The 11,522-nt window shown below is 41.3% G+C and overlaps 1 protein-coding gene across 1 annotated transcript in view; it reads left to right on the forward strand.

Moving 5' to 3' along the window:
• Positions 1–11,522, forward strand: part of LOC119416093 (transcription factor SOX-6) — a 145,700-nt gene that overhangs the window by 132,394 nt on the left and 1,784 nt on the right. The window contains exons 12-14 of the mRNA XM_037683271.1: positions 3,557–3,665; positions 5,459–5,629; positions 8,658–8,871. Of these exons, the coding sequence (XP_037539199.1) occupies positions 3,557–3,665; positions 5,459–5,629; positions 8,658–8,871 (494 nt within the window). The remainder of the gene's footprint in view (positions 1–3,556; positions 3,666–5,458; positions 5,630–8,657; positions 8,872–11,522) is intronic.

Below are 11,522 nucleotides of genomic sequence, written 5' to 3' on the forward strand. Positions count from 1 at the left end.
TGGCTCTTTGGTCCCTCTAGAGCAGCTTTTTGGTCCTTCTAGAGCAGGTCTTTGGTAACTCTGTGGCGGCTCTTTGGTCCCTCTGTGGCGGCACTTTAAAGCTATGACCAAAACTAACAGAAAACTGAATTTTATAGGTTGTTATACAAGCAACAAATAAGTACTCGTTTTAGCTCTTTTCACTTCTTTTGCAAATAATCACTTTAACTTTTTGTTTAATTTCTATACTTAATTTTTCCCCCACAATTAAAAAAGTTACATAGGCCTGCAGTTCATAATTCTATTTTATTTAAAAACTATTTTCCCACCTATTTACAAGAATATGGTCTTTCCATTTGTCTTAAATTGTAAAAAATATCAATAAATGCTAAAAATCATTACCATATTTTTTGGACTATAAGGTGCACTTCAAATCCTTTAGTTTTTGTCAAAAAATCCAGTGCGCATTATGTATTAATTCTAATTGCGCTTACTGACTTCGAACCAATTTTATGTGGTACAGCTGAACAGCGTTGAGAGAGTTATTGTGAATGAGTTGGATAAAGTTTAACTTATCTGAAAGTTGTTGTTGTTTTTCATTTAATGTGCCTCATAATCTGGTGCGCCTTATAGTCCAAAAAATATGGTCGGTATTTTTAGCTTTATAATGTCACACATACTGACCACAAAAGTTTCCTCCAACAAACCTAAAGTGGCCCATGGGCCACCACTTGATAATAGTTGCAGCAGGTTGTTTCGGCTCTGGACACGTTTAATTTAGTGGACAAAGGTGTAAAAATGGCTCTTTTGATCATAAAGGTTGCAGAGTAGACACTTGAGCTAGAACCTTCAGCTGCACAGAGTGATATTTTATGGGGTGCTAGTTTGGACTGACGTGCATTTTCTGATGATTGTCTTTCTTCTTTTCTTTTTTTGTGCAAGATTCTTATGGAGTTTACTAGAAAAAAATAGAGGAGGAATAAAAAAATTATACTTCTCCAAAAGGCAGCTGTCCAGTTAGAAACCAGCAGGCACGCTGGCCAAACCTATTTCAATCTTGACTAAACAAAGGAAAGACGGCTCCTTACTTCATTTGCCGCAAGGACTTTTAAGAAGACCAAAAGTAGACCAACCACAGGAAATATGTGAAATATTGACCCAGGTCTGCTGTTAATCTGCAGCTTGGATCATTCCACCTCTATTGATGGTGTCTTTTTGTACTTTTTCCAAAACCCCAACTCTCCTCTGCTGTACTTTTCCACTGGTTTCCTCCCAGTCATCAGGAACATCTCAGTGTGCTTAGCATGTTGTGAAATGATGTGATGAAGGACATGAGAGGTCCACTTGTCAGCATCAGAACGCCAAATTTAATCTGGAACTGCTATCTGGAGACCATCAGTAAGACTAAAAGGGAGGTTTCTGTGGACTTAAGTGCTTATTTTTCTCTAAAATAGTTTTCCATCCCCCCTCTTCTTTTCTCTTGTATTTCACTCTATCTCTCTCCATCCTTCCCTCCTGCTCTTTTTTCTTTAGCCCTTTGTTTGGTCGGTTGTTTCCTGCGGTGAGCATGGCACTGCCCAGGCACATGTTCTGTGGTGGGCCTGATTACAGCCCTGCTGTAGTGCTGACATTGGCCCGCACCAGCTCCTCATCTTTAAACACACACACACACACACACTCGTGCTGGGCCCGTAAGTTCCACCAACTCTGCCAGCGGCTACCACGGCGTGACTTCACCCAGCAACTATTCTTTGCGTCAAACAAAATGCGTCTGTCACCAGAAAAAAAGAAAGAAAGAAAGAACGGGAGCTGAGAGGGAGAAGGGAGGGAAGGGAAGCAGGGAAAACTAGAATAGAACAGAAGAGTGTGGATGTGCGGTAGCTGTGCAAGCGGTTGATGTTTTTAGATGTATTTGGAAGTTGAGTGAACTAATTTTAGCTGGAAGGCCCACAAACAGGCTTCTTTAGATTTTTTTTTCTAGAGGTGGGATGGTAGGACCAATGGCAGAATCAGAAAATCACTAAAGACACCCAGAATCAGCACAGGCTTAAAGAGGAAACAGTTTCTTTTTGTTCAAATGTTTTGTCTTTCATCCAAAAAATGTCATCAGAGGGGAGAGGGCGGACTACAGAAACCACCTGAGCACCATCAAGCTGGTTGGCCTACTATGAGAAGGTGTTATTTATAAGACTGAGTTTGTTGCCGCTCCTTGGACTGATGAAGTCCCTTGGATAAAAGACGAAACGTTTCAACAAAAAGAAACCGTCCAGAGGACCTGACTCAACTTTGTTAGATTTTTCTACCTGGATTATTGAGCATGAATCAGGATTTATTGTTTCTTCGATATTGACTGACTTTTTAGACAATCTTGAGATATTTTGTACGTTATACATAAACATAAAAGCATTTTTTGTTATTTTCAGTGCTGTAGGACTTACTTTTTTTTTCTTATAAAAATCCACCCAGAATGTGCACATTCAAACTTTCATAGTGAGATCAAAATATTCTCTTTAAAATAGGAGGTCAAGGATCTGTTGAAGTTGTCGTATCTCCAATAGAACACACTGTATAAATATGTAAAATGACGCGTGTGCTGATCCAGCCATCCATCCATCCATTATCTTTACCCGCTTATTCCATTTTGGGTCACGGGGGTCACTGGTGCCCATGTCCAGCAATCACTGTGCGAGGGGCGGGGTACACCCTGGACGGGTCACAAGTCCATCACAGGGACACATAGAGACAAACAAGACAAACAACCATTCACTCTCTCACTCACACCTAGGGACAATTTAGAGTTACCAATCAGCCTAACATGCATGTTTTTGGTCTGTGGGAGGAAACCGGAGTACCCGGAGAAAACCCACGCATGCACGGAGAGAACATGCAAACTCCACCCAGAAAGGCCCCTGGACCGGGGTTTGAACCAAGGACCTGCTCGCTGAGAGGCAGCAGCTCTACCAGTTGCGCCACCGTGCTGCCCGCGTGTGCTGATCACTTCTGTTAATTATAGTTCAAAATGTTCTCAGTCTGACTGTAGTTTGACTACAATGACTGTCAGACTGTTCTCTAAAATCTCAGCCACAGTCTGAGGCTGAGATTTTAGTCTGTTTTTATGTCTGCCTGTCTTAATAAGTCCTGTCAGGAGGTGATAATCACAGGTGTGTATGTGGTTTCCATGGTAACTGTAATGAAACACTAGTAATACATTTAACATTTCTTTTGAACTTGGTTTTCTTTGCACTCTTATCCAGCTTATCAATCAAAACGTCTGAATATTGTCAACTTAGATTATTAGAAAATTAGTATAAAATTACTATTATTTTTACTGTAGAAGATACTTGATTGTTTGAATTTCAGCCAGTAGCTGCATTTGCACCATTCAAAATGTTTCTTTGGATTTTTTTGTTGTTGTTGTTGTTTAACTACTTTTACTGTCCCTACCATCTGAGTCCACAATGGCCCTCTTTAAAGAGGGACTTATTATTTGCTATTGGACGTCACTTTTCTGTAAATTATTCAAAAGGTTGTCAATGTTAAGGTTGTGAAACTTTATAAATTTGCTGTTATTTTGTAGGAGAGGCTGCACTATGAGACACTGAGTCAGCACCTCGGGAAGCTCGGGGAGGATGCCGGGAAGATGGTCCATCGAGTCATTGACCTGACAAGACCAGAGGATCTAGATGGTGAGCTGCGCCTACCCCCATTATGTGTATATATATATATATATATATATATATATATATAACCTGTGTTGTCACTTCCACCACTTTTACCACTGTTCAAAAAGGTCTCACTTGTAAATGAGTCTTCGAGGCTCAGTGTGATTTGTCTGTTTAAATAAAGGTTGAATTAATGAATATACATATATATATATATAAATACATACAGTGTTTTTTTTTTTCTTTTCACAAATGTATTTATAAAGACAAGAAAGAAGAATTCAATTCAGTTTATTTATATAGCACCAGATCATAACAAAGTTGTCTCAGGGCACTTTACAGGAAAATTCACATACATAGAAAAGCCAATTAGTAAAGTTCTCTATCTAAGGAATCCAGCAGACAAGTTGAATCTTGGCTTTGTTGCAGTCTCCCATCCTGAGCAAGCACAGTGGCAACAGTGGAAAGGAAAAACTCCCTTTTAAAAGGAAGAAACCTCCAGCAGAACCAGGCTCAGGACAAGCGGCCATCCGCTTTCACCGACTGGGTTTGAGAGGAGAGGAAGGAGAGACAAACGAACACAGAATGACAGGTCCAGATGTAGGTGCAGGTGTACCTGAAAGCCAAAAACACATCAAGGATAGAAAAAATAATTACAGATACAAAACAGGGTGAGCAGAGTAAGTAAAGACAGGAGCATAGTGAAGAAATGTGGTCAGTTTGTCCTCCAGCAGTCCAAGCCTAAATCAGTATAACTAAGGGACAACTCAGGAAACCCAAGCCGACCCTAACTATAGGATTTATCAAAAAGGAAAGTCGTAATCCCAGTCTTAAAACTGGACAATGTGTCAGCCTCACGGACAGAAACTGGAAGTTGGTTCCACAAGAGAGGAGCCTGATAACTGAAAGATCTTCCTCCCATTCTACTTTTGGAAACTCTAGGAACTGCAAGTAAACCTGCAGTCTGAGAGTGAAGTGCTCTGTTAGGAAAATATGGAACAATAAGACCTGTAATATATGATGGAGCTAGGTTGTTGAGGGCTTTGTAGGTTAGAAGTAAGATTTTGAATTCAATTCTAGATTTGACAGGGAGCCAGTGGAGAGAAACTAAAACTGGAGAGATATGATCTCTCCCACTAACTCCAGTTAAGACTCTGGCAGCAGCATTTTGGATTAACTAAAGATGTTTTAAAGAAGTATTTGGACACCCAGATAACAGAAGGATACTGAATGGACAAAGGGCCCATTATAAGGCAGAGTCATGCAGCAGGTTATTGGAGATATGATTTAGTAGAAAGACTGTCTGGATTCTTGGTTTTATCAGGACAGACAAGAAGTAGGAAGTATTACATGCAGCATAAAACCCTGTCACTGGATGTAGTCTAAGCATACTCTAACCCACCTGTTTCTCATAAAACTCCACTAAAATCTCCACTGTTTACAGGAGATGAGAGGTTGAGGAGTGCTCATCGTGATTTAGTTTAGAGTCAGGGGATAAACACAGGAGCCTTTGGACTCAGACTGCATCAGGCAGAAGCAAACGGACTACGGCGTGTAGTGTTTGTCAGAATATGGAGAGCATCCCAGATTGACCCGTCAAAACTTCTGTCATGTATTCCAAACAAAGAAGGCAACAATAAACCTTCATATCAAAAGCAAACGCAATCTTGCTGTTTGACTATTAAAGTTGAAACAGGTGACATGTATTACTTTAAGGAATGCTCAACCTTATTTTGTTTAACATTTTAAGCTAAAATTAGAATTTGATAGACATTTAATAATTTTTTTTTTTTTTTGCATCGTTCTTTATCATTCAGGGAGTAACGTTACAGAGGCGCGAGTGTTTAGGGAGGCCAGAGGAAGGAGCAACAGTGAGCCCCACATCAAGAGACCCATGAACGCCTTCATGGTTTGGGCTAAAGACGAGAGAAGGAAGATTCTGCAGACCTTCCCCGACATGCACAACTCCAACATCAGCAAGATCCTGGGTGAGACTTACAGATTGTCATTTTAAACTGCACTCATGCTTGTTTGTCCAGAAGATTGTTCAGTTTTTCTGAGGTGCCCTTGGAAGTGGGGGGAGACTGTAGAGTGTGTTCCAACTACAGGGGGATCAGGCTCTTAAGTCTCCCTGGTAAGGTCTATTCAGGGGTTCTGGAGAGGAGCGTCCATCGGATAGTGGAACCTCGGATTCAGGAAGAGCAGTGCGGTTTTCATCCTGGTCGTGGAACACTGGACCAACTCTACACCCTCAGCAGTGTCCTGGAGGGTGCGTGGGAGTTTGCCCAACCAGTCATGTGCTTTGTGGACTTGGAGAAGGCGTTCAACCGCGTCCCTCGGGGAACCCTGTGGGGGGTACTCTGGGAGTATGGGGTACCAGGCCCTTTGATACGGGCTGTTTCCTGTATGACCGGTGTCAGAGCCTGGTCCGCATTGCCGGCAGTAAGTCTGGCTCGTTCCTGGTGAGAGTTGGGCTCTGCCAATGTTGCCCCTTGTCACCGATTCTGTTCATAACTTTCATGGACAGAATTTCTAGGTGCAGCAAAGGTGTTGAGGGGATCCGTTTTGGTGGCCTTAGGATCACTTCTCTGCTGTTTGCAGATGATGTGGTCTTATTGGTTTCATCAGGTCATGATCTACAGTTTTCACTGGAGTGGTTCGCAGCCGGGATGAGGATCAGTTCCTCCAAATCCAAGGCCATGGTCTTGAGCCAGAAAAGGGTAGAGTGCCCTCTCTGGGTTGGGGAGGAGGTCCTGCCCCAAGTGAAGCAGTGTAAGAATCTTGGGGTCTTGTTCACAAATTAGGGAAAAATGGAGCGAGCGATCGATAGGCGGATTGGTGCAGCGTCGGCAGTGAAGTGGGCGCTGTACCGGTCTGACGTGGTGAAGAGAGAGCTGAGTCAAAAGGCGAAGCTCTCAATTTACTGGTTGATATACGTTCCTACTCTCATCTATGGTCATGAGCTTTGGGTTGTGACCGAAAGAACGAGATCAGGCGGACGAAATGAGTTTTCTCCGAAGGGTGTCTGGACTCTCCCTTAGAGACAGGATGAGAAGCTCGATCATCCGGGAGGGACTCAGAGTAGAGCCGCTGCTTCTCCACATTGAGAGGAGCCAGTTGAGGTGGCTCGGGCATCTGGTTAGGATGCCTCCTGGACGCCTCCCTGGCGAGGTGTTCCGGGCACGTCCCACCGGGAGGAGGCCCAGAGGATGACCCAGGACACGCTGGAGGGACTATGCTTCTCGGCTGGCCTGGGAATGCCTCGGGATTCTCCTGGAGGAGCTGGACCAAGTGGCTGGGGAGAGGGAAGTCTGGGCCTCCCTACTGAAGCTGCTACCCCGGCGACCCGACCCCGAATATGCAGAAGAAAATGGATGGATAGCCCTTGTCAAAAGAGACATTCAGATCTGGTCTCAAACTCTTACAGTTTAAATATTAACTTTATTCCTATATAAAATGGAATAAAAAACATGATCAAACTGAAATGCTGTGCACGTCACAGACATAGTTGCGTTAGTGTCACTTGTTCCTCTGTCAGTTTTTAGAGAAATGGCTTTTATTTTAGGGTGAGCTCATTAGGCCACCTTCCTACTATAGTTCACAGGGTTTCTTACCAACAAGCTGCAGATTATGAGAAGGACTAATGTGTTTTTGCAGCCAGGAACACTGCACACACAGAGGTCCAGTGTATCACCTGGTGTGATGGACGCCTTCAGTTAAAATCCTCACGGACTCTAACCTCCTCTAAACAGATATCCATTCACACGGCACTAAGCAAAACTTTGTTCTTGAAACGTTCCTAAGACCCCTGATGGCTGAAGGAGAGTTAGTGGCCAGCTGAATGTAAATGAACAAATTGCTCTTTCTTAGGCGGGTCTGTGTTGTTGATGTGGGTTTTCGGATAAAGAGGCGCTTTATGTCCAGCAACATCTTTCCTGAATTTATAGGAATAATCTGATGCATGCTCAGTAATCCAGGTAGAAAAATCTAACAAAGTTAAATCAGGTCCCCTGGACGAATTAAAAAAAAAACCTTTTCGTCTTTAATACAAAAGACTTCATGAGTCTGAGGAGCTGCAGTAACATCTGTCTTAAAAATAGCCCCTTATCATAGTGGATCAACCAGTTTGTTGTTGACATCCAGAACTAGCTGTTCACATGAGAAAGGAGGACCATCAGCCTAACGATCGATGGTTAATCCAGAGGACCTGACTTAACTTTGTTAGATTATAGGAATAATGTTTTGGCTTTAAAAACTTACAGATATGATGTGACAAATTATTAATTTGTTTAACAAAATGTTCAAAGTTAAAAATGACTTTTGGGATCTTGTGGACTCAGATCAATGAAAATAACAGTCTCTGTCCATCTGATAGATTTGAGGCCATCAGGGTCAGATCAGGGTCAGATCAGGTTCACTACAGTAGGAACTGAGCAGATAATTCTTCTGAATCTTTATTATGTTTGTGGGACAAGGCTGAAACAAAAAAAAAAAAGAAGTTGTGTACATGTTTATAACTTTACATACACAGTCTCTCCAACATTAAAACACAGCTGGATGTTGGGGAGAAGGTGGGTGGTAGGCTTAAAAAACCCGAAACAAGTCCGCTGTGTTTCCTGTGTCACAAAAGTAGAAGAAAAGTTTGTGATGAAGCTTAATAAACAGAGGAACAAGGCAGAGTGCGTGTAATCCCAGATGTGCTGCGTTCTTGCAGTAATGGCCTTGTTCACATGTTCGGATGGTCAGAAGTACACAATGCATCATTCCTCCTGCTGAGACAGAGCAAAATGTAATGCGCTCCTGATTTTAAACAAATTCCAATACTCTGAGGTGTCTTGTCACATGCAGACGTTCGAGAAACCGCAAGTGGTGCCAAATTAATGACTCATCTGTTTTTGTGTTTAAATTTGTGTTCCCACCAATGCTCATGATGGTCTCTAAAGATACCATTAGCTTAAAAATGTACCTTCTGGTGCACCAACACAAATAAAAAAACTTCTCAACCATGTGCTCCAGGTTCTCGCTGGAAAGCCATGACCAATCAGGAGAAACAGCCGTACTACGAGGAGCAGGCCCGCCTAAGCAAGATCCACTTGGAGAAATATCCCAACTACAAGTACAAGCCACGGCCCAAGAGAACCTGCATCATCGACGGCAAGAAGCTGCGCATCGGGGAGTACAAGCAGCTGATGCGCTCACGACGCCAGGAGATGAGGCAGTTTTTTGTGGGGTGAGTGTAGCTGCCCACAGAGACAATGGCTCTGACTATCACGGCGAGATGACTAGAAATGTGGTTATTTAAAGGAATAGTTCAGAGATTTTGAAGAAAAACTTGGTGGGATGGTATGAGCAGTCAATATCTTACCTGCAGCAGATGGCTCTTAAAATCTAATTTTGCAAACAGGTTTAGCAACATTTGAACAAAAATGTCTATACAAGTAACATCATGATTTTTTTATTAAAAAAAAAAAATGGACTGAAATAAAAAAAAGGAAATGTATCTAAACTAAAAAGGCAGTATAAATGTATTTTTAAAATGATTTATTTGCTAATTCTGTTTGCTGTCAAAGGTCTGTACAGTATTAAAAGGAGTTGGACCTTTACTGCAAAAATACCAATATTACAGTAAATACTTTCTTAACAATAAACTCTGCTCAGTTTTAAATAGATAGTGCATTGTTTTTGTCTTGAAATACCTCAAATCTCCAAATTGTCATTGGTGCTGACTTCCTGGTAGGCTACAGGTTTTTTTTAACCAACCGTCTTACCGGCACGGTTCAGACAAAAAAAAAAAAAAAAACACTACATACGTATGTTACCGGTACGTATGGTAGCATTATGCTGTGGCTCAATGTCGGTCACATGGTAACTGTTAATTTAACTGATGGCAGTGTATGGGTCTATAAAATAGTATTTGAAAAACACTGAAAATTTAGAGATGTTTTAAGTTGGCGACAACAAATTATTAATCGGTTAGTCCATCAGAACTCTCTATTTTTTAATTGAGTTTGTGTTGATTTATTTTTTAAAAAAGCAATATGGTAAAATTTGAAGGTGAATTTGATTAGGATTAGTTAAATTAACTCCACTGTGTAATGTTTCAAGAAATTTTGCACTTTATATCTGAAGGCAAAATACATTTAATTGTATGTATCTCAAACCATCAATAAATAACCACTCGATGCTTCTTTCTAATCATAATTAAATGCATTTATAAAACCGATTGACTCAATTGTTCAAAGCAAGTGAGCACTTCATTTGAGGACTTTTTCGTTTATGTGTGCGTTTGCGGAATGACCACAGGGAGTTATGGCCCTTTACGAAAGGTTTGGACCCTCTCGTGGCTCCATCTGCAAAACCTTTAATAGCTCGCCAAAGAACATTATATATTTTTGAGCGTAGTCAGTGCAAAAAGGAAAAACAGTGGCATTGTCTTAATAGAAACCAGTCAGAAGTGTTTAAAGCCATCACTGGGGTCTGTGTTTGAGATGGATTTAACAGAGGCCGCAGCTTGAATAGGAGCGCTTTTTAATCGCTTGTCATTTATTAAATTAGGACAATGCCGGGTGCTTGTGGGCAGTGAAACTGCAGACAGACAGACAGAGTGGAATATGAAACATAAGCAGATGTTTAAGAGGGGGAATGGGAGAAAAGGGCAGACGTCACAGGCTGAACACCACATTTACTGTGTGTGGTCAAGTAAAAACACAAAAAGAGCTCAGATTCTCCTGGCCTGGACTTTTAGTTAAAGCTACACAACCAGATTCTGGCACATTTCACCCAACTGAGCCAGCGCTTTTTTCTTTAGCATTTAATGTGAAAATAAGTCTGACAGAAAATACAGTGTAAGGAGACGGCGAAGGAAAAAAAATATTGGGTGGGAATTGTGAGCAATTTTTTCTACTTGATGTGGTTTATTGGAGGAGCTGGAGGGCCTGTTTGAATGATGTGCGTTCACCATCATTCCATCTATATCATAAGAGGCTAATGAGCCGATGCTACGCTGAGCTGGCAGGTAGAGCTCCATGTTTGGACACGCTTTGGGTGAAAAGCGCAGCATTTAAACGGTGTGGCTTCACAATTATTGTTTTGTGTTTAAAAGTTAATGAGCGCATTTTCAGATGAACCATAACTGTTGAGCTTTTATGAAAAACATTTTACATTGAAAGTGATGATTTAAGCAACTTTATATAGTTGATTTTAATGAATAAATATCACATTCACCGTTAGCAATAGTTGTCTGCTAACTGCGAAAGCATGAGTGTGGTAAGTACTCGAAAAGTATGGACTCATTTGTATTGTGAGCTTGTTACCAAACTGTTTTTAGTGTAAAATATTTTATCATAAAACATGCTGTAAGTGTAAAAAAAAAAAAGAGATAGGCCTTAATATACCAAAGTTTTTATAAAATTTGCATAAATAGTTCAAGTTCCATTTATTGTCATTCACGTTACGTGTGGTATATGAGGTGGAACGAAATTGTGTCTCAAGGTCCCAGTTACACCCAAAAATAGCAAAAATATAAATTGTAAAAATAAACAGTATACAAAGATCTAAGATGCACACTAAGATATACACTAAACAAACACTAAACGATACGCAAAAAGATCTAAGATATACGCTAAACACTAACTCTGCCCACTCTGGGCCCTTGAGCAAGGCTCTTAACCCCCACCGTCTGCTCCTCCGGGTGTCCTAGATAGCAGCTCTCTGCTCCACACAGAGGGCTGTGGTTTGTGGTTGCGTCAGGAAGGGCATCTGGCATAAAAATAACTGCCAAGTCTTTGTGCGACTTAGTTCACTGTGGCGACCCCTGAAGCAGGGAGCAGCCAAAAGAAGAAGAAAAGAAAAATCAAATAAAATCATATATACTGTGTGTAT

This window comes from Nematolebias whitei, chromosome 10 (assembly GCF_014905685.2).
Source record: "Nematolebias whitei isolate Nwh7 chromosome 10, NemWhi1, whole genome shotgun sequence".
Classification (NCBI taxonomy): Eukaryota; Metazoa; Chordata; class Actinopteri; order Cyprinodontiformes; family Rivulidae; genus Nematolebias; species Nematolebias whitei.